This window comes from Sus scrofa, chromosome 17 (assembly GCF_054392235.1).
Source record: "Sus scrofa isolate SSC_HxYL_T2T_F1_AM1 chromosome 17, Sscrofa_HxYL_maternal_Yorkshire_Landrace_v2.0, whole genome shotgun sequence".
Classification (NCBI taxonomy): Eukaryota; Metazoa; Chordata; class Mammalia; order Artiodactyla; family Suidae; genus Sus; species Sus scrofa.
In genome coordinates, this window is record NC_139399.1 from 26,655,843 (window position 1) to 26,679,099 (window position 23,257).

General features: G+C 41.9%; 3 protein-coding genes and 2 long non-coding RNA genes across 8 annotated transcripts in view; 2 read left to right on the plus strand and 3 right to left on the minus strand.

Annotated features, from left to right (window-relative positions):
- Positions 1-10,245, plus strand: part of LOC110257459 (uncharacterized) — a 49,777-nt gene extending 39,532 nt beyond the window's left edge. For both annotated transcript variants that reach the window (XR_002340073.2, XR_002340072.2), the window contains exon 3: positions 10,110-10,245. This is a non-coding gene — a long non-coding RNA (uncharacterized LOC110257459). The remainder of the gene's footprint in view (positions 1-10,109) is intronic.
- On the minus strand, positions 577-22,542 carry MKKS (MKKS centrosomal shuttling protein). Of its 2 annotated transcripts, none has more exons than XM_021078051.2 (6): positions 22,167-22,542; positions 18,351-18,578; positions 9,959-11,367; positions 5,288-5,463; positions 3,742-3,852; positions 577-1,777 (listed from the first exon to the last, which is right to left on the minus strand). In XM_021078051.2, the coding sequence occupies exons 3-6, from the start codon at positions 10,941-10,943 to the stop codon at positions 1,337-1,339; spliced, it is 1,713 nt and encodes a 570-aa protein (XP_020933710.1). In that variant the 5' UTR covers positions 10,944-11,367; positions 18,351-18,578; positions 22,167-22,542; the 3' UTR covers positions 577-1,336. The 2 variants fall into 2 exon arrangements, with proteins under 2 accessions (XP_020933710.1, XP_001928819.4); XM_001928784.7 differs by having other exon boundaries at positions 22,094-22,219.
- Positions 10,975-11,325, minus strand: LOC146395192 (uncharacterized). Its single transcript, XM_085003102.1, has one exon. It carries the CDS (start codon positions 11,323-11,325, stop codon positions 11,164-11,166), a length of 162 nt encoding a protein of 53 aa, XP_084859228.1. The 3' UTR covers positions 10,975-11,163.
- Positions 18,351-22,219, minus strand: LOC146395193 (uncharacterized). 2 transcript variants are annotated; one of them, XM_085003101.1, is made up of 2 exons: positions 22,167-22,219; positions 18,351-18,578 (listed from the first exon to the last, which is right to left on the minus strand). In XM_085003101.1, exon 2 carries the CDS (start codon positions 18,557-18,559, stop codon positions 18,368-18,370), a length of 192 nt encoding a protein of 63 aa, XP_084859227.1. In that variant the 5' UTR covers positions 18,560-18,578; positions 22,167-22,219; the 3' UTR covers positions 18,351-18,367. The 2 variants fall into 2 exon arrangements, with proteins under 2 accessions (XP_084859227.1, XP_084859226.1); XM_085003100.1 differs by having other exon boundaries at positions 22,094-22,219.
- Positions 21,744-23,098, plus strand: LOC146395194 (uncharacterized). Its single transcript, XR_014831919.1, has 2 exons — positions 21,744-21,921; positions 22,052-23,098. It is a non-coding gene; the product is annotated as an uncharacterized LOC146395194 (long non-coding RNA).
- Positions 23,099-23,257: the final 159 nt, after the last annotated feature.

Below are 23,257 nucleotides of genomic sequence, written 5' to 3' on the forward strand. Positions count from 1 at the left end.
TTCTAGTTTCTTCTTGGCACTACTGACTGGATTAGAGAAATAAACTTTTCCACTTCTTTTCTCTATGTTCCTTAGTATATAAATCTATTTTTTCTCCTGATCACACTTTTCTACAAAATAGCAAAAATGAAGTACTATGATATAAACTAGCAATTGCAGGTAGACTAGCTTCTATATCAATTACCCAACCAGGGAATGATAGTCTCAGATAAAGAACCCAGAAATTTTACTAAATGTGTGCTTTGAGTACTTTTGAATGAGTGGTATGTAACTAGATTCTTTGGAATCTAGTTTTACACTTTATTTTTTGTCTTTTCTATGGCCGTACCCATGGCATATGGAGAGTCCCAGGCTAGGGGTCTAATCGGAGCTGTAGCTGACTGCCTATGCCAGAGCCACAGCAACATGGGGTCCAAGCCACATCTGCGACCTGCACCACAGCTCAAGGCAACAATGGATCCTTAACCCACTGAGAAAGGCCAGGGATTGAACCTGTACCTCATTGTTCCTAGTCGGATTCGTTAACCACTAAGCCATGACAGGAACTCCTAGTTTTATACTTTAAACACATGTAAATTTACTAAGTTAAAAATATCTTTAATGAGTATATCCAAACAAAAGCACAGAATTTTTCTTAGGAATTAAAATAAATTTTACATGCTCTTATTAGAATGATGTCAAAATAAAGAGAACAAAAATTTAGAACGATGTACAGTGGTATCTGTGGAATCCTCTAGATTATTATCATGTCCTTAATAACGCTTCATTTTTTTTTTTTTTTTTTTTTTTGGTCTTTTTGCCTTTCCTAGGGCTGCTCCCGCGGCATATGGAGGTTCCCAGGCTAGGGGTCTAATCGGAGTTGCAGCCGCCGGCCTACGCCAGAGCCACAGCAACACGGGATCCAAGCCACGTCTGCGACCTACACCACAGCTCACGGCAACGCCAGATCCTTAACCCACTGAGCAAGGGCAGGAATCAAACCTGCAACCTCATGGTTCCTAGTCGGATTCGTTAACCACTGAGCCATGACGGGAACTCCAACGCTTCATGTTTTTTTTTGGCGCTGCCTACAGCATGTGGAAGATCCCAGGCTAGGGATCAAACCTGAGAGGCAGCGGTGAAAATGCTGGATTCTTAACTGCTAGGCCACCGTGAATTATTTTATGGTATTTCTATTCAAGGATCCAGTCTTTTTTCCTCAAATAAGTAAATCTATAATTTTATGAATTATCAATCCAAATAGGCCTTTGAGAGAGAACAAACATACTCAATGTTTTTCTTTATTGACACCTCGCCAGTTTTTCTCTTTGTAATATAAACATGCTATTCCCTTATGTCAGTTTCTATCTTCAATGACATACGAAAGATCCAAAATCAAATTGGCAGTCTCCACAGCCACCTGCAGGCCACTAAGCTTGGCAGTAAAACAGTCCAAGGTCAGGTCATTGGCTGACCCCGAAGCTTCACGTGGAAGGCAGGTCTGTGGCATGAAAGGATGATGGGCACCTCTTAAGAAACACCAGCCGAGTTCCTCCTGGCTGCTGTAGAGTCCACAGCCGCATCTTGAAAGCAAATCTGGCCAGTTCACAGCAGAGGGAGAATCTGCCTGAACTGACCAAAAGTGTCCATACTTCCTGTCAGTGAGAATTTCACCTCCATCGTGTTCCAAAGAGCCAGCGAGAGTTTCGAGTGCACTGCAGAATGCTTCACTCATCAGCTGGAGTTCTGTCTGGGTACATCCATCGCCTTTGAGAATACTTTCTGGCTCATCACGAGTCTAAAGAGTTATAAAACCATTGAAAACACAGGGCAGTTAATACGATAAAAATGTTTCTGAAAAAAATTTGTGATCAAACCATTATTCATAAAGTACTTTCACTTCCTTAGGGGTTGGGCATGAGGCTAAAGGGTACGGATGGGTCAACTGGCCAGGCTAATTCCTGAATGTGGTTATTACAGTAAAAACCTCATGTTAAAAGAGTGAATGAATCAGAATAAACCCCATCATCAACGTATTCTGAAGGACTGCCCAGTACTGCCTGCTCAATACACGAAGGGCAAGGCATGATGCATGACTCACAGGTCTTTGTATACATGGAAGAGACTCATGAAGACAAATATCCCAAATGAAAGACTTACTTATACTTGGCAAATGTTTGAGATTTGTTTAAAATGAGAACACATATTATTACTGGGACAAAAACCACTTAAGGGCATGTGTCATTTTCACATTAATGTTTAAAAAATAACTAATCTGTAGTTCCTGTTGTGGCGCAGTGAGTTACGAATCCCACTAGTATCCACGAGGATGTGGATTCCATCCCTGGCCTTGCTGAGTGGGTTAAGGTTTGGGTGTTGCCACAAGCCTGGATCTCGTAGCTGTGGCTGTGGCATAGGCTGGCAGCTGCAGCTCCAATTTGACCCATAGCCCAGGGGGTTAAGAACCCAACATAGTGTCTTGTTCATGAGGATGTGGGTTTGGTCCCTGGTAAATATTGCTTGGAAATACAGCTCGGATCCAGCATGCTGTTGCTGCGGTGTAAGCTTTAGTCCCAGCTCTGATTTGACCGGTAGCCCAGAGGAACTTCTCTATGCCACAGGTGCAGCCCTAAAAGGAAAGCAAACAACAAACAAACAAAACCCCATATCCCAACTACTTAAAAACAATGACCACTTTTTTTTCTTTTGCCCAGGAGGTTGGAACCAGACAGGATCATCTCTATTGCATAGTCTTTCCCCATATTTTTAATGTTATATTGTTTCCTCAAAATCCTACTCAAGATACTTTCTTTCTCCAAAAGACTTACTCTAGTTTACTCAGTCCTATTTGCAGACTGTATTATTGTCCATTCAGCATCAATAGAGTGGCAATTGGGTTTTGTTTTACATAATGTATATTCTGATAACTTTGCATGAATGGGCTTTATCATCAAACAGACTTTAAATTATTGGCAAAGCAGGGTGGGTATTCTATAAAAAAGGTTAATTAATATCCTCACCAATCCTGGGCATCTTAGGGAGCTGACCAAACAGAGAATCAGCTCAAAAACTTGGAAAATACGTACCTTTTTGTATCCATTTCCAAAAAAAGCAGGTCCGTGTTAATGAAATAACTAATAAGAACTATGATACGCTAAATTTATCTATTGCCAGGAAATGCAGTTTCATATATTAATAAACATTCTATTAATATAATTAATACTTATCATAAGTGAAACCAATTTAAAAATTATAACAGAATCTAATAATTAGAATGTATTAATAAATGAGATTAAGTTTTTTCTCAAACTTCCAGAAGGTACTGAAGTATTTTATAAAATCTGAATATTTTCATTGTGCATAACAATTATTATAGTAGGCACAAGATATAAGATAATCAACTATATTTTAATTTAAAAAACTCAACTAAAAAAACCCCACAATTATTACTGTAGCATAGCGGTTGAGATCTCTTAAGATGACAACTCCCATTTACAGAATGCTCCTTTTGACACACAGTATATTTAGGTAATACTCAAAGAATGTGATCACTTGCTAAAAGATTGGATTACTATGAATCACTGTGATAAAGGTATTACCTTATATTTGTGTTATTTTCCACAACTGTTTTCAAATATAATATTAGATTTCAAGACTACTGAGAAATTAAACGTTAAAGGCTCCAGAGTGTTATCATTCAGCTTATTATTTTATAAAAGTTACTGAGAATTCAGATAATCTAAGAAGGACTATTTAACCCACCTTGTGTCTGATATATGCCGCCAAATGAGTTTCAGTACAGCCACCTCCCAACAAAACGTAGGGTTCCTTGATTGTTAACTGCAAAGCATGCAGTGCTGTTTGACATGTGAGCTAAAAAAGAAACGAATCATCAGAATCTGACACTGACATCGGAAACACAAAGAAACAGAACCACGTTCTCAAGGCAACCTAGATAGTGGACTCAAAGAGCCTCATTTCAATTGCAAAAGAAGAAAACCAGTCATCAAGGTTGTCATGTGATGAATACATTTAGCCATAATAAAGATTAGAGATGAAAGAAAAATACTTTAGCCAGATATCTGTTCTCAGGGACCACATTAATATTTCCTTTCACATACATTTAGCTCTCACATTGAGATTCACAAGTGGATGGCCTCACAGCAACAGGGTTAGCAAGGTGTGCTAGGATGTCTACCAAGAAAGTACTTCAGTCTAAATTAATTAGTTATAAGAATGCTCTAGTATTTCAAGTTGCCACGGAAATGATCCAACCCAGCTGTAGTAAACACACACAGACAATGAATATTCACCAAGCATACATCCTTGAGCACGTGTTCAAGTCTGTGACCAATACTGTGGGTCATCACTTCCTCTGTCTAAAAGCTGCATGTGCTATTGCTAATCATGAACAACACACTCTGTTAAGAGGTGGATGATGGGTGTAACTGGAGAACCAATTTTAAAAAAATTTGTCTTTTGAGGGCCATACTCATGGCATCTGGAGGTTCCCAGGCTAGGGCTTGGATCAGAGCTGTAGCTACTGGCCTTCACCACAGCCACAGCAATGCCAGATCCAAGCCATGTTTACGACCCTCGCCACAGCTCACAATAATGCCAAATCCTTAACCCGCTGAGCGAGGCCAGGGATTGCATTTGTGTCCTCATGGATACTAGTCAGATTCGTTTCTGTTGAGGGATGGGAACTGCTGGAGAACCACATTTTTGTTTTTGTTTTGCTTTTTAGAGCCGAACCCTCTGCATACAGAGGTTCCCAGGCTAGGGGTCTAATCGGAGCTACAGCTGCTGGCCTATGCCACAGCCACAGCAACGCAGGACTGCAACCTACACACAGCTTACAGCAACTAGGGATCCTTAGCCCAATGAGCAAGGCCAGGGATCGAACCTGTATCCTCATGGATACTAGTCGGATTGTTAACCCCTGAGCCATGATGGGAACTTGGAAAACCAATTTTTAAGTGAATTCTTCATATACATTAGCATCAACCAGTACATAAGTTAATTTCGTAAGAAAAGTTCCCATTAAGGACTTTTACATTGCTTGTAAAATACTAGAAATAATAAGGCAACACATGCCAAGTTTTGGCAATGTCACAAATGATTAAATCAGCTTACTTGTAAATTTCTCATATTTTTGTTGTTTTTGCTTTGTATACCATCTAGTAAAATAAGGAAGAAAAAAAAAAGCATAGCTCACTGATGTGAAAAAAAAAAAGTGACAGTATCTGAGTGATTATTTAATCCCTGCCTCAGTCCCTTGTTATAAAATTCAAAGTTTATTACCTACCTTCAGCTCATCCCAGGCTGTGTCATTTCTGTTGCAGAGAAGCAAGCTGCAGACAGTTGTCTCATTGGGAATAAGATGAAAAAAATGTTTGAAGCCAAATTTTGCAGTGCACCAATCTTTCACACTTCCATAACTACTGGGAGAGACTGAATTTAGGGAACCAATGGGCTGTGTTCCTATTTTTAAAAGAAAGTTTAGGAAACACAAAATGGATGAGTAAAGATGGAGCATACAATCACTTAAAACTATAATATTTATTCTTAGCCAATATAAAAGTCCTTTAAAATAGGAAACAGGATGAATAAATAAGATGCATCTTCTTAAACCTATGAAATGTGCAGTATTGTTATTAAAATTATATGCAAATAAAGCAGAGGTTCTTTTGGCTTAGACTTCTTTGAACATCTGTTAGAAGCTATTCTGTACCCTCCAGAAAAAGGCACACACAATTTTGCATACATTTTTCAGGAAGTCCAGGAATGCTGGAGGCCCATTCAGGGATCAGAGACCCCAAATTAAGAATGCCACTAATCTGGAATATGGATAAAGTGAGAAGGCAGGCTATTTTATATGTTTTAATTTATTTTATTTTTTTCTGTTTGTTCTTTTAGGGCTGCACCCTTGGCATATGGAAGTTCCCAGGCTAGGGGTGGAATCAGAGCTGCAGCTGCAGGCCTCCGCCACAGCCACAGCAACACAGGATCTGAGCCCCATCTGTGACCCACGCCAGAGCTCATGGCAACGCTAGATCCTTAACCCACTGATCAAGACCAGGGATTGAACCGAGTCCTCATGGATACTAGTCTTGGTTTGTTACCGCTGAGCCACTATGGGAACTCCCAGGCTATTTTTTAAAAGATGTTAATTTTACCTTAAAACACACAAATTGAGCTATTTGAATAGCTGCATAGTTGAGTTCCTTTAGGGCTCCACTTAACGAACATACAGGATTTTTTTTTTTTTTTTTTTGTCTTTTGTGTTTTTGTTGTTGTTGTTGTTGTTGTTGTTGCTATTTCTTGGGCCGCTCCCGAGGCATATGGAGGTTCCCAGCCTAGGGGTCTAGTCAGAGCTGTAGCCACTGGCCTACGCCAGAGCCACAGCAACTTGGGATCCGAGCCGCGTCTGCAACCTACACCACAGCTCACGGCAACGCTGTGCAAGGGCAGGGCAAGGGCAGGGACCGAACCCGCAACCTCATGGTTCCTAGTCGGATTCGTTAACCACTGCGCCATGACGGGAACTCCAGGATTTTTTTTTCTTAACAACTGTTTGCACATGAACAACAAGCTAAATTATACCAAAATAAAGTATGTGACATTCTCTTACTTTGTTATTCTTTTTTTTTTTTTTTTTTTTTTTTGTCTTTTGTCTTTTTTAGGGCTGCACCCGCAGCATATTGGGGTTCCCAGGCTAGGGGTCTAATCAGAGCTGTAGCTGCCGGCCTACACCAGAGCCACAACAACGTGGGATCTGAGCCATGTCTGTGACCTGCACCACAGCTCACGGCAACGCCGGATCCTTAGTCCACTGAGTGAGGCCAGGGATTGAACCTGAATAATTTCTAAAATACTTTCAGTACAAAAACTTTGGAAAAGCTCAGAAAATAATCAGGAACAATTTCACTTCTTGAAATATCCTTTCTTCTTCTGAAATCCAGAAGAATAAATACTTCAGTGACCTAAAACTTATATGAGAAAAAGAATCCCCTACATTTTATATAATTTCATAGGGTGGAACCAACAGAATTTGTAAGGAGAGGATCAGTTTTCCTGCTTATCAGCCACTGATAGGGAGCAAATCACTCATGTCATTTAACATTTCTGGGTGGGCTTTCCCGTAGGAGAGTAAAATGGGGATAATCATATGTATTTCACAACTACACCAAATCAGATGTTAAAAATGCTCTGTAAGCTATGACAAGCTTCACACCACCAGTCATCCAAATACAGTAACCCATTACTTAACCTAGATCATCCATAATGAGGATTTTTTTTTGCTACTTTAGGGCCACACTTGCAGCATATGGAGTTCTCCAGGCTAGGGACTGAATCAGAGCTATAGCTTTGGCCTACTGCACAGTCACAGCAACATCAGATCCGAGCCGTGTCTGCGACCTACACCCGTGTCTGCGACCTACACCACAGCTCATGGCCAACACTGAGCAAGGCCAGCTATGAAACCTGCGTCCCCATGGATACTAGTCAGGTTCGTTAACTGCTAAGCCATGACGAGAACTCCTGCAGTCTCTTGATAACACTTCTAACTAAAGAATTAACTGCAAATATTTGGAAACCTCACATCCATTTTCAAATAAAATGGGTCTTTTCATGTTCTACCATGTTCTAATTACAAATGGGATAAATATAAATTGTTGCTGGCATGGAAAGCCAGTGCCCACTTATAATATTGGTTTTTTGTTTTTGTTTTTGTCTTTTCTAGGGCTGCATCCGCAGCATGTGGAGGGTCCCAGGCTAGGGGTCTTAATCAGAGCTGTTGCTACCAGACTACGCCAGAGCCACAGCCACGCAGGATCTGAGCTGCATCTTTGACCTACACCACAGCTCACGGCAACGCCAGATCCTTAACCTGCTGAGTTAGGCCAGGGATCAAACCCGCAACCTCATGGTCTCTAGTCGGATTTGTTAACCACTGAGCCATGACAGGAACTCCCTATAATATTGTTTTTATGGAAAAGTCCTCCATAGTTTAAAAATTGACTACATAATCTGTAATACTCAATATTCACAACTGGAAATCACCTGATCGATGAAAAGCCAGTAAATATTTAAGGTTATGTGTCTGACCCATAACATCACCAGTGAGTTCCAAAGAACAATTTCCATTATTTCTTAACAATTTCCACTCTGGTGATCATTTCAGTCTTACAGAGGTAGGTCAACAGCTAAGAGATATTGGGGATTCAACACTGGCATTCATACTTCTCCTTTTTGATGATTTATAATAAGACTAAAAATAGTCAACTTCTACATTTTTAACAACTTATTAAACTTATAAGTCTAACAAATTACAAGTTGAAATTGATCTGCAATGGTTACCTTTTTTGCGGGGGGCGGGGGCATACAGAAATTCTAATTTGGCTAGGGGCCAAATTGGAGTTGCAGCTGCTGGCCTACACCATAGTCACACAATGCCAGATCCAAGCCACATCTTTGGCCTATACCGAAGCTCACCGCAATGCCTGATCCTTAACCTGCTGAGCTGGGCCAGGGATCAAACCCACAACGTCATGGATACTAGCCACGTTCATTACTCCTGAACCACAATGGGAACCCCAATGCTTGTCTAATAGGTGTCAAAGCAGTTGGAAATATTGAAAAGTGGAGTTCCAACTGTAGTGCCAGTGAGTTAAGAATCTGACTGTAGCAGCTTGGGTGGGTCACTGTGGAGGTACAGTGGGTTAAAGGATCAGGAGGCATAGGTTGCAGCTTCAGCTTGGATTCAATCCCTGACCCAGAAACTTCTATATGCCATGTGTGCAGTTATCAAAAAAAAAAAAAAAATATATATATATATGTATATATATATATATATGTGCGTGTGTGGGAAAGTAGCTCCCATCAACAACTCTTGAGGTTGTCATCTCTCTTTCACTCTAACAGGTGAACACCAATCTTACATCTGCTTCTAACTTGCTGATTTTGTGAAATACAGTGAATTTCTTGCTTGTTATAATTCTCAAAGTTAATAAATACATACAAATTCAACTAACATTTCAGAACCCCTACTGTGGACGAGGCCTGTTGTAAGTACTGGAAATAAAAGATGTCCCAGCTCCCAAGGGGCTCAGCTGGAAATACCGGGATATTTAAAGCTAGTCCATGCATGTGCACACATGTATGTGTGCATGCATGCGTTTGTGCCCGCCCCTCCAAATTAGGATTTGGGCAGAAGCACAGTTGTTTGTTGGAGCTGGATTAAAGGGGATATTCTACCTGCAAAATTACCTTCTGAATACAATGTGACTTGCGAGCTTTGCGACTTTAGATCTTTGTAAAACTCAAGTAGAAGAATTTTGTTTTAAAGTACGAAAGACTTGGAGTTCCCGTCGTGGCTCAGTGGTTAACGAATCCGACTAGGAACCATGAGGTTGTGGATTCGATCCCTGGCCTTGCTCAGTGGGTTAAGGATCTGGCGTTGCTGTGAGCTATGGTGTAGGTTGCAGACAGAACTCGGATCCCACGTTGCTGTGGCTCTGGCATAGGCCAGCAGCTATAGCTCCGATTCAACCCCTAGCCTGGGAATCTCCATATGCCATGGGAGCGGCTCAAGAAAAGGCAAAAAGACAAAAAAAATTAAAAATAATAAAAAAGTATGAAAGACTTTTATATGATTATGAGAATGGTAGCTTTCTCAGTAATCTGTAAAATGTTTGGGGGTTCACAGTTTTAGACTATGACAGGCTCTGCATACATTTACGGGGCTGGAAAATACCTAGAAAATAGCCATCATCACTCGATTTTTAATAAGTGAACAATACAGGATCTTTTTCAGAAACAACCTTTGCTGCCAGAAATGATACTCATACATGCTCTGAGGTGGGCGGCTTCTCCGATCTGTCAGGATGTTAACAGTGACACACACCAAGAATATCTCTGCTCAAAAGAAGTGTGACTGATTAAGCATAAGGAGCAAAAGCTGAGTGCTTTTTACCTGTCATTTTACTCAGGGGTTCCATGAGAGCCACTCCAACTCTGTCCATGGCAATAACACCATGTGTTCTGAGAAACTGTTTCAAAGATGGGTGGATAACTTTTTGGCACATGACAAGATCTACCTGATCACTAACTAGCTGCCTCCCTAGGTTAAGCAACTGGTCCAGGACTGCGTTTTCAAGAGAAACTCCATGGCTGAGCACCACAGTCCCTTCTCCAGTCTCAGAAAGGTCTCCGGATAAAGATGCACAGAAGAGTGCCACCTTGAAGGAATCTGACTTTTTGATAGGTAAGATCTTCATCACTTGAACTTCTGGTATTTCAATAAGTACTCCAGGTAACACAGTAGAATCTATAACTCTCTGACCTTTTAAAGGGACAATTATACTCTTTCCTAAAATGATGCGGTCTTTGGCGTTTTCTGGAACGGTAAGCAGAAAGGCTCTCAGAATCAAAGTACTGATGTGCTCGACCTCCTCTCTGGTGAGCATACAGGCTGGTTTACTTGTTAACAGACTGCGCACCAAACAGAGGAGGAGCTGAGTGCTACCAAAGTCGATGGGGATGCGACAACCACAGATCTCAGATTTTAGGTACTCGGTGCAGAGGCTCAAAAGATGCTTATTTAATTTAATGGCAGTGGTGGTTGTCAAGCCTACTCCCTGAACTTTTTCAACCAGGTTGCAGCAGAGAATGGCTGTGAATAAGCCACAGTCACTGAAGCAGGACACGTGATTCTGCACAGAGGTCGTCAGGATCTTTAAGATGGGCTGGGTGACTGGCAGGCTGGCGAGAAGGGCTGCTGACTGGGAGGTGGTGCACACGGAGCCCCCACGGCCATTGTGCAGCTGCTTCAGCCTCCCTGCTGGCCCGTAGCAGGATGTGACGACTCCTTTCAAGACAGAGAGTGTGGCCTTCACTCTCTCGCTTGTCAGTGGTTCGCTTTTACATAATGAGGGCCTTTTAGCTTCTAACCGAGACATCTTACTTCAGGTAGTAATTTGTCAAGACAGCTTTTATTCTGTGAACCATAGTTTTCTATTTATTGTATTGTCGTGGGGTTTAACAGTGGAAAAAAAAGATTCTTCAGGAATGCAGGTCTCACTGCGCAGCCTTGTGGCTATAAAATTAAATACTTAGCTCCATGCTTAGGAAGCTAATCAGCATGTAATGATTTAATGACATACTAGTAATTTTAAAGATTTATTTTACTTCATTATTCAAACTCTTTTGTTTGCTTCCAGACTGAGATTTTACAGACTGTTTTGCAGCCCTCTGCATAAAATAGGTTCCGAGATGGATGCTTATGAAGGAAACCCCAGCTACAAGAAGCCAGTTCTTTCTGATCCAACTGCTATTTTTCATCTCTTCTTTCAATCTCAAGCACAGATTCAAAGCTGCTTTTTTCTATAAGAATAAAAAGAAAACATTTTAGAGAAATAATTCCAAAACATTTTATAGACTGTATTTTAATAATTAATTTCAATGCTCTGCTCCTTTATTTTTTTATTTTTTTTTTGTCTTTTTGGCATTTTTTGGGCTGCTCCCGCGGCATATGGAGGTTCCCAGGCTAGGGGTCTAATCGGAGCTGTAGCCACCAGCCTATGCCAGAGCCACAGCAACGCAGGATCCGAGCCGCGTCTGCAACCTACACCACAGCTCATGGCAATGCCAGATCGTTAACTGAGCAAGGGCAGGGATCGAACTCGCAACCTCATGGTTCTTAGTCGGATTCGTTAACCACTGTGCCAGGATGGGAACTCCTGCTCTGCTCCTTTAGAAGAAGGAACTAGCCATTGGCACAAACCACCAGAAAATGAGAAATGTCAATCAATTTAGACTAAACATTAATTTCTTTTTCTTTTTCAGGCTGCACCTGCAGCATATGGAGGTTTCCAGGCTAGGGGTCAAACTGGAGCTTCAGCAGCCAGCCTATACCACAGCCACAGCAAGCAACATGGGATCTGAGCCTCGTCTGCGACCTACACCACAGCTTGCAGCAACACTGGATCCTAGACCCACTGAGCAAGGCCAGGGATTGAACCCGCATCCTCATGGATTCATTTCCGCTGCACCACAAGAAGAACGCCTAATTTTTCTTTCTTCTTTTTTGGCTGCACTCACAGCATGCAGAAGTTCCCTGGGCCGTGGACTGAAAAGTGACAAAGCATGAGCCTTAACCCACTGAGCCACTAGGGAACTTCTAAATACTCATTTCTTTACTCTTCAGTGAATCTCTATAAGAATACTGATATTTTTAACAATTTTGAAATGTACAACACAGCTAGAAAGCTTATAGTACAGTTAGTTGAGTATGATATGCTTCTAGAAGAGAAATGATATATAATAAAACTCATAGAGCTTGGTCTGTGAATCAAAAAAAAGTCCTAAATGTTTTTATTCTCTTATATATTAAGATCTGGTGTTGCTTCTTCCTCTAACTTTGGTTTGCTTGGAAATGTTAGGTCTCAATATAAGTACATTTATATCAGATCCTGCTAGTAAATAATTATGAAAATAAGATAACTGTTAGTATTCCTAATATAGATACACTCTATAGCTGGATAAACCTGAACAACACATTTACCAGAAAATAAATCATCTTTTAAACATTTCTAAATTCAGAGAAATTTTTTGTAGTTTTATTCTATCAATCAATGATTTTCAGTTTTGATGTCCCACTCCTGATCCTCCCTCAAATTCTGGTTAACGACAATCAATACAAAAACCAGGAAATGTGCTGGATGACAAGGAGAAAAGTGGGATGTGATTTGCAATTTGATCTCAAAGAGTGTAAATACTATAAATGTTTTTATTTACCAAGTATGCTAACACTTGTACTAGTTTGCTTATCGAGGCTGGAAGCAGCTTTCCTGAGGCATAAAATTCTGATAGTATAATAACATGTGGAAGGAATAAAAATCTCAGCTCATAGACAGCTGTTGAGGCTTGGTGCACTGAAGGTAAGGTCCAGCCAATGATCAGTTATTCTCAGGAATATGTTAACCATGCTAACCACTTGGACAGTATTTAGCATAAATAAAACTAACCCACTCAGACTACAGTACTACCTAGAGCAGACTATGGCACAGGACAATACAGATCAAAAAGGTGATTCCAAGATGCTCAAAGAACAAGGGAATGTTATGCAAAGTGTTATTTTGGTTGCTGCTCCTCCCAATTTAAAGGGCTGTAACCATGGCAACTGGGCCCAAATAAAGTGAAGGCAACGATAGCCAGTTTTTTGCCTGCAATGATAAAGCTACAGTCACTGTTTTTTTTTTTTTTTTTCTTTTTGCCTTTTCTAGGGCCACTCCCTCGGCATATGGAAGTTCCCAGGCTAGGGGTCCAATCGGAGCCATAGCTGCCGGCCTATGCCAGAGCCACAGCAATGTGGGATCCAAGCCACATCTGCAACTTGCACCACAGCGCACGGCAATGCCGGATCTTTAACCCACTGAGCAAGGCCGGGGATTGAACCCACAACCTCATGGCTCCTAGTCAGATTTGTTAACCACTGAGCCACAACAGGAACTCCTACAGTCATTGTTTTTTTATGGCACAAGGAGGAAAAAAAAAAAGTTTCTGTTCATCTTGTGCAAGGAATAGTCAAGGTACTTAAATATTATTTCACTGGTTATTTTATTTTATTTAAAAGATTTTTTTTGTCTTTCTAGGGCTGCATCCATGGCATCTGGGCGTTCCCAGGCTTGGGCTAGAATTGGAGCTGTAGCTGCTGGCCTATGCCACAGCCATAGCAATGCGGGAGCCGAGTTGAGTCTGAGACCTACACCACAGCTCATGGCAATGCCAGATCCTTAATCCAGTAAGCGAGGCCAGGGATCGAACCTGTGTCCTCATGGATACTAGTTGGATTTGTTAAACCATTGAGCCACAACAGGCACTCCTCACTGGTTGTTTCAGATTAAGTAAAATATGTGAAATACATTTAAATGAAACCTTAGTGAAGTGACTCCCATGTGTAAATTTGCATGTGACAACACAGGACATACACCATGCATTATGGCAGATAGAGACCATGATCAATAAAATGATTTCTCTAGTTCCTTTTCAATATATAATACTGACATGCAACTTTTCACAGGAAGATGTCAAACTGACACCCATAACAATTTGTGGTCGGGAGACCAGAAGTCGTATCTTTTGGTTAACAGCGTTATAAAATGAGAAAGGAAGAAACCATTGAGAATATTGGTGACTCCCAAATCATTGTTAGGATATCAAAGCTTTCTGTCTTGTGGTCCTATGTCTAGATCTAAACAAAATAAAATACAATTGCAAAAAAGAAAAGAAGAAACATAACACAAGGCTGGCTTATAGAATGAATCTGTTTGGAAGTGTCAGCTTGGCTATATTTTTCTCTTCCCAACAATGTGACCCATTATTCAAAAAGCTGCCATTACATGACTCGCCCTGAGTATTTCTGGATGCATAGGCCTGGCGGATGGGCTTTTTGCAGTGATGGATAACAATGAAAACAATAGTAAAACTTAAATGACTGTATTCTGTTTCAGAGTTATAAAATATGATTTAAAGAAATATAAACAGGTAACCTTTTTTTCCTAAAAGGAATCAGGGTTCCTTGGAGAAATGGCTGATTCTAGGTCAGAGGCAAGAAACAAACTAGATGAACGGGGGACTTTTTCTGCTAAAAAGTAATGTCATTCAAAACCACTTGGATCAGATCAAAGGGCATAGGAAAAACAAATGGCACAGGAGTCAACTTGGAGGGAATCTGAGATAGGATAATTTAGGCATTAAAAAGAATACTGACAGTAATAGACTGAGATAATTCAAATTTATGCAAACCCATGAATTCATACTGCCATCGAAAACAAAATCCATCATTGCTGCTAGCATATTCATTATTTAAAAAAAAAATGAAAGGGAAATAAAGCATTATCTTGCTTTTCGTGTTTAAGTGCCTTTTGAGGGGTAACCGAATGGTTGATGAGGGAAAGTTGTTCTAGCTAATGCATGGAGAAAGAATGACAGAATTTGAACAGCACCATTTTGCAACCCCTAATGAAATAATGGATTGCACGAATCATAGTGGTTGGCAAATTACAGCCCATGGGCCATATCCAGCCCACTGCTTATTTTGTAAATAGTTTACTGACTCATGTTCATGTATTGTGTATGAATACTTCTTGCTAGAATAGAAAGTTCAGTAGTAAGTTACCATTAATTTTTTCATTGTGATAATGCACTTGTGATTGTATTTGTTTTTTTAAAATAATTTTATTTTGGAGTTCCCATCGTGGCTCAGTGGTTAACGAATCCGACTGGGAACCATGAGGTTGCGGGTTCAATCCCTGGCCTTGCTCAGTGGGTTGGTGATCCGGTGTTGCCGTGAGCTGTGGTGTAGGTCGCAGACATGGCTTGGATCCTGCATTGCTGCGGCTCTGGCATAGGCTGGTGGCTACAGCTCCAATTCACCCCCCAGCCTGAAACCTCCATATGCCACAAGAGCGGCCCTAGAAAAGGCAAAAAGACAAAAAAATAAAAAATAAATAAACTATTTTTTTCCATGATTATCTATTCTTTTTATTACTCAGTGGATTTTATTACATTTATAGCTATACAGTGAACAACACAACCAAATTTTATAGCATTGTGATTGTATATGTTTATCCTTACTATTAAAGATACATATTGCAGATTGAGATTTGCTTGAAAATATTTCAGCAATTAAAAAAGAGGGGAGTGGGAAAGGATAGATAAAAAAGATTGGCAAAATATTGATAATCGTTAAAGCTGGGAGACGGATACTATGGCGTTAGATATACCATCCTCTCTATTTTGGGGTATGCTTGCAATTTTCCGTAATAAAAGTAAAAATTTTTTTAAAAAATAGGAGACTGATAAGCACATTCTTTTGATGTCCTTCAACTTTTAGGACATTGCTACTTACATTAAGGTCAAAATGATAGATTAAAATGAAGATATTCCAGAGTTCCTGCTGTGGAGCAGTGGGTAAAGAATCTGAGTGCAGGAGTTCCCGTCATGGCGCAGTGGTTAACGAATCCGACTAGGAACCATGAGGTTGCGGGTTCAGTCCCTGCCCTTGCTCAGTGGGTTAACGATCCGGCGTTGCCGTGAGCTGTGGTGTAGGTTGCAGACGCGGCTCGGATCCCGCGTTGCTGTGGCTCTGGCGTAGGCTGGTGGCTACAGCTCCGATTCAACCCCTAGCCTGGGAACCTCCATATGCCGAGGGAGCGGCCCAAGAAATAGCAACAACAACAACAACAACAAAAAGACAAAAAAAAAAAAGAATCTGAGTGCAGAGGCTCAGGTCGCTCTGGAGGCACAGGTTTGATCTTTGGCACAGTGCATGGGTTAAAGGATCCAGTGTTGCCATAGCTGTGGTGTAGGCTGCAGCTATAGCTTGGATTCAATCCCTGGCCCAGAAACTTCCATATACCGTTGGTGAAGCAAGTTAAAAAACAAAAACAAAAACAAAAACAAAAAAAAACCATGTTCCATCCTTATAGGGCCACAGTTCTCTATCCGCAGTCAGATGAGTTTCATGATTCAGAATTTTTTGAATTTTTAGATATACGAAATAGTGTGTATATATATATTTTAAAATTTTTCTTTCCTTTTAGGGCCGCACCTGCAGCATATGGAGGTTCCCAGGCTAGGGGCTGAATCAGAGCTACAGCTGCCAGCCTACACCACAGCTTGCAGCAACACCAAATCCTTAACCCACTGAGAGAGACCCAAGATCGAACCTGCATCCTTATGGATACTAGTTGGTTTCTTTACCCACGGAGCCAAAACAAGAATTCCCCAATATAGAGTATATTTTATCAACCATAGTTGAAATAATATAGTGTTTAATATCCCAAAGCAATAGGGAGTTCACGTCATGATACAGCGGAAATGCATCCAACTAGGAACCATGATGTTGAAGGTTCAATCCCTGGACTCACTCAGTGGGTTAAAGATCCAGTGTTGCTGTGAGCTATGGTGTTGGCCTATAGCTGTAGCTTCAATTAGACCCCTAGCCTGGGAACCTCCATATGCCATGGGTGCGGCCCTAAAAAGCAAAACAAACAAACAAAAAAAACCTCTAATCAACAGTCAAAAACAATGTGTAACACTCAAAAACAATGATATTTCTGCAGTGAAACTAAATATTCATATTAAGTGGGCTAAAGTCTATAAATCGCTTTCTTTCAGTTAAGATCAACTACCTAAGGAGTTGTGACAAAAGCTTTTAGATTTTAGAATGTTCTGGATTTTGGGATTCATAGTATACTACAGATCTGAATTATCTAACTATATCCTCTTATTTCAGTGACTGAAAAGTAACAAATTATTTTAAAAATATTAGTCATTTCTTGGTATCCATGGGGGACAGGTTCCAGGACCTGCCACAAATACCAAACTCTACAAATGCTCAAGTCCCTCATATAAAATGGTGTAGCCTTTGCATATAACCTAGGCATATCCTCTGCCATACTTTAAACCATCTCTAAATTACTCATAATACTAATACAATGTAAATGCTATGTAAATCATTACTAATGTGGCAAATTCAAGTTTTGTTTTTTTGAAACGCTCTGGAATTTTTTTTTCCTTAAATATTTTTGATCCATGGTTGGAGTTCCCGTTGTGGCTCATCAGTTAATGAACCTGACTAGTATCCACGAGGATGCAGGTTCCATCCCTGGCCTCGCTGAGTGGGTTAAGGATCCGGAGTTGCTGTGAGCTTAGTGTGCCAAATTGCAGATGCAGCTAGGATCCTGCGTTGCTGTGGCTGTGGTATAGCTGTGGCTATAGCTCTGATTCGACCCCTAGCCTGGGAACCTCCATATATCACAGGTGTGGCCCTAAAAAACAAACAAACAAAATTTTGATCCACGGTTGGCTGAATCCACGGATGTGGAAGTTGCAGATAGGAAACCTGTAGATATGGAGGGCCAACTGTGGATACTATGGAATAAGTACAATTAGTTTTCTCTATTGGAAAAAACAAAGAATGATAATCAAAGAACTTTTCTGCAAGCTCCAGACTTGTACGCTTTGGCAGGGACCTATGGCCAGGGATCGACTGCTCCTGTGGATCATTCATGACGCTGGGGATGCTGGTAGTGGAAAAAGGCAGGACAAGTGATAGACTGACTGCCCTTTCTTTATCTTCTCATCCACGTGTGCCAGGCAAGTGTCAAAGGGTTCTGTGGAACAAACTTTTCTAGAAGCAACCGTAGGATAATATTTTGTCAGCCGTTTATAATAAAAACAACAGGTAACTCATCCACTTAGGCTTTTTCTTGCCAGAACCCTCTGCCTTCTTAAAGTCCAAGATTATGTTTTTCATTGTTGGAATTTACCATTTGGTGACCAGATTAAATCAAACTCACCTGAGATTGCAGGCCTGCTATTTCCCTTGGGTGTGGTTCTTCTCCGGACTTGCAAGGGCCAGGTGTTCTGGCTCAGGAAGGTTGTCCTTGTTGGGAATTTGGAAAACAGGGCTGCTTTTGATTTTGTGCCACCCCAAATGTATGAGTCCAACTAAAGGTACCATAACAACCAAAACTTTGTAGTCTCTCCAAAAGTTCTGAAAGCTCATAGCACCTTAGCATCAGCACCTAAGGTCAACAGTTGAAAGAAAAGAACAAAATCAAAAAAACTCTCAAATTACATCTGTAAACCACCATAAGCAGCAGAATACTGCATCCTAATAAGAGTTGGCTGTTAAAAAAGTTTTTAGTTAAGATATATTGCAATTTTTGTTTTGTTTTGTTTTTGGCTAATTCCATGGCATGTGGAAGTTCCCAGGGCAGGGATCAAACCCGTGCAACAGAAGCAGCCCAAGCCTCTGCACTGACAATGCCAGATCCTTAACCAGGAGAACTCCTACACTGCAATGTTTTTTTCTTTTTCTGCTTTTTAGGGCTACACCGAGGCACATGGAAGTTCCCAGGCTAGGGGTTGAATTGGAGCTTCAGCCGCAGGGTCTGAGCTGCGTCTGCGACCTATACTACAGCTCATGACAATGCCAGATCCTTAACCCAGTGAGTGAGGCCAGGGATTGAACCTGTATCCTCATGGATGCTAGTCAGGTTCCTTAACTGCTGAGCCATGAAGGGAACTCCCTTACATTGCAATGTCAATTAACAAAAAGAGCTATGTTGTTGACTTAAACAGAGAATAAGAAATCAGACTAGGGAAACTTCTAAAGCAACTGTAAGAAGCAACATTACTTGCTGGGAAAGCCATTTGAATCTTTGGAAATGCTCATGCATCAATATTATTTTCTTTATATATACTTTCTCTGAACCACAATGAAGTTAGGTTTTCCTTTAAAAATTATACTTCATCACTATTTCTTTTTTTAGGGCCACACCTTCAGCATATGAAAGTTCCCAGTCTAGGGGTCGAATTGGAGATGCAGCTGCCAGCCTACACCACAGCCACAGCAACACAGGATCGGAGCCCAGTCTGCAACTTACACTACAGCTCATGGCAACGTTGGATCCTTACCCTACTAAGCAAGGTCAGGGATCAAACCTGAGTCCTCGTGGATACTACAGTTGGGTTTGTTACCATGGAGCCACAACCAGAACTCCCTTTGTAACAACTTTAACAGAAGAACCAAACCACAGTCCTTAAACATGCAAAAGAATTCAGACTCTGCATTCTGACAGGATGTAGTGATGTTGTTTCATCCAAGATGGATTTCTGCATGGCTTCCAATTCTAGCAAAAGAACCGTGACTTGGACTCTAGGAATTAATGCCATTTCCACATCTGTGTGCAGAACCACTGTACTTTAGAGTGTTTACCCTTATCACTAATAGCTATACCCTACAGGGGTTACAGTTTTGATCTAACCCATTTTATTTTTGACACAAGGCTGTTGTCAATTAACACAGTGCCTGCTACGTAGGCTGGACTCAGTGACTGTTAGCTATTCTTTTTATTCTGATTACCTCAAAAGTAAAAAACATTACTAGAGTCAAATCTGAGCGTAAAAAGACCAGGATAGGTCTGGAATGACTAAGGGAAGTGGGTCCATAAACTATAGGCAGTTCCAGTTAGTTGATATTTGAATAAAAACACTCAGATTCTCAAGAAAGAGGTTCTGAGGTCTTCGGAGCTATTCTGATTAGAGGCCAGCAGATCTGTAATCAGATTCCAGGATGTTATAAAAAAAAGATAACAGGGGGAGTTCCCTTTGTGGCTCAGTGGTTAACAAACCCGACTAAGATCAATGAGGATTTGGGTTTGATCCCTGGCCTTGCTCAGTGGGTTAAGGATCTGGTGTTGCCGTGAGCTGTGGTATAGGTTGCAGAGGCAGCTGGGATCCTGCGTTGCTGTGGCTGTGGTGTAGGCCAGCAGCTACAGCTCTGGGCCTGGGAACCTCCATTTGCCATGGGTATCACCCAAAAAAGCCAAAAAAAAAAAAAAAAAAAAAGACAACAGGCTCCTAAACTGAGGGCCAGGAAAGCTAATCACGAAGGAAACTGGAAAACTCAAGGGCAGAGCAAAACAGCAAAGACAGGGTGATTATCCCCTATCTGTTTTTCTGATAATAGTTAATAAAGTTAAAGTTACCAAGAGATTAAATATGACTCCTAGTGTGATGAAGCTTTGAGTAATGATGGGCTCCAAATTCTAACCTCCACAACTTAACAATTTTAAGCACAGTACTTCTTTCCTGACTTGATTTCACCAGTCTGTAGCATGGGGCTACATGAGGATTCTTATGTATTTCTCTTTAATATAAATCATATATAAATATAGGCCCTTCTGGAGATTCCTGTGGGACTAAAGCTCCTGGGAATACTGAGACAGACGTTAACCCCCTTCAGGATTGACTGGCTGAAAAGGGTCAAAGTCACGCCTTCTTCCCAGAGCAATGGGTATCTAATGACTGATCAGTGCAGGAGTATAAAGGTCCAGCCCTTCCTTCCAACATGGGCTGACTGTGACTTTCTTTCATTTTTTTTTTGGCCAACCTGAAGCATATGGAGTTCCTGGGCCAGAGATCATCAGAGCCGCAGTTGTGTCCTATGCTGCAGCTGCAGCAACACAGGATCCGTAACCCACTGTGCTGGAGTGGGGATTGAACCTGCGTTCCAGTGCTCCAGAGAAACAGACCATCCCATTAGCTACAGCAGGAACTCCTGGGCTGACTTTAAGGGTCAATCCAGGCCCAGAGTTTTTGTGCGCCTGGTGGAGGCCATCCTTGGGATCACCCTGGAGCTCATCTTTTCCTATATACCCAATCCTGCTTTTCTTCCTTAGCAAGATCCAAAAAGTCATCCCTAATAAACGTCCTGCCCACAACTCCTTAGGGTCTGCTTCTCAGGGAACTCAATCCCGCACAATCTGGAAACCTCTTGTTCACTTATCAATGTGGACATTTATCGTTTTCCCGCCCATCATTGACTATAAGCTCCATGTGGGCAGGGACCATGTCTATTTTGGTCACTGCTATATCTGCTAACTCAGCACAGTGTGACAAATACGAATATAAAGTGATGGTGTTCATTTACAAATGAATGAAACCGCCAGAATAGAGGCTCTGTAGCCTCTGAAACAGCAACAGGATTTGGGGAAGATACAATTTGGGAGGAGGATGCATATGACCTCAGAGGGTCTCCACCTCAAAAAGATTTCCATCCCCAGAACGTCCAAAGCCCCGAGTCCTCCTTCTGCTTTCAGAGTTGGTACTACCACGCTGTGTAAAGGTCAAACATCTACTTCCACGTCAGAGGGCGGCTCTCACCTCCCAGACACAGGTGAGGCAGCGCAAGTGCAATCGGTGCTTTCACTGGGACATTTTTCCGTCTACTTTACAGTGTGGTCGCACAGATGGGAGACGGAGAGGGTCTACACCGGCAACTCTACCCAACCACTGGAACACCTCCTCGCGATTCATATTCCTTCCTGCAGCAAATCATCACTGCCCATAGCTGTTTTAAAGGTAAAATTTTGGCTTTCTACGGAGCCAGCCTACTCCTTGCCCCCGCTCCCAACTATCCTTCAGTGACACCAGTGACCTTTCTGAGCAGGGAGGAGCCACCCAAATGCCCCCCATCCCTTTCTTCGGCCAGGTAGAGAGCTGGCATTTTCACCGGCGGATCCAGCGTTCTCACCTGCGCACCGACCGCTGCGCCGCCTCCGGCCGCCGCCACTACCAGCAGGACCCAGACACCGAGACCCACTCACCCGCCGCCGCCTGTCCAGGCAACTGGTGCCCCGCGCTTAGAGATGGAGCATGCGCAATTCTGCGGGTGGCGCCGGCTCCGCTTATAGTATGCTCTTCCGGGTTTTAGTGACACTCCCAGCCCAGAACGCGGTGGGCCGGACCAGAAGGGAAAGGGTGCGGAGCTTACTGTCAATCTCAGCAAATAGTTGAAACTGAAAAACTTAAATAACAGATCGAATGGACTTAAAGCACAGCATCTTCCATAAGGCGCGCGCTTAAGAGGTTCTTTTTATGAAAACGTGATCAACAGTTCTCCGCGGCTCCGAGGCTTCCCCGATTTGACCAATTCCAAAGCGCCGAATTCTGTCGTTCCTCGCCAATTCCCCGCCTTCCTTTGTGGCTGCCTGGAAAACCAGGAGAAAAGGAATTGACAGTGACCTCTTCTCTGGATGGGGTTGCAGAGTAGTCATGCGCAGAGCGAGCCCGTGGCGCTCAATTTAGCAGCTTCTGCCCTTAGTCCTCTTTCTGGGGGCTTTACGGGGAAGTCGGGAGCGTTCTAATTCTGTGCCCTTCAGCAGTTAGATAATTTCCGCGCTATCTCCCATCTTGCTTTTTAGATCGAGGACAAAACTTGTATTCTCCTGTCCCATTCAAAAGGATTGTTGAATAAATTTTGTTTATGGCGATTTAAAAATTTATCCGGCATTGTGAAAGCCACCTTTACTTTCCAACCTGTGTTTTCCCTGCTTTTCTCTATCGAAGTTTCGGGGGAATAGTCCCATCCTTGTGCTAGTAATTTTCCAGTGTCAAGAAGCACTCTGAACTACAGAAATGTTCACTTTATTTTTTCCTCGATCACCCCAGCCGTCTAGCAATGTGGGTACTGTAATTCTTCACCGGTCAATCGTGTTCATGTCGTTCTCAGCCTCTAAATAGACGTCCTTTGCCGCCATTCTTGTTTTGGGCTGTATTGAAAGCCGTGAGGTCCTGAGCGGAGGCCATTTTTCTTTTGGGCAGATCTCTCGCGCTCTCTGGGGCCTCGCTTAGTGTTTCGTCGCCATCTTAGATCCTGGTTGTGGCTTCAAGCCCATCGTGAGGCTACCCAGCTCAT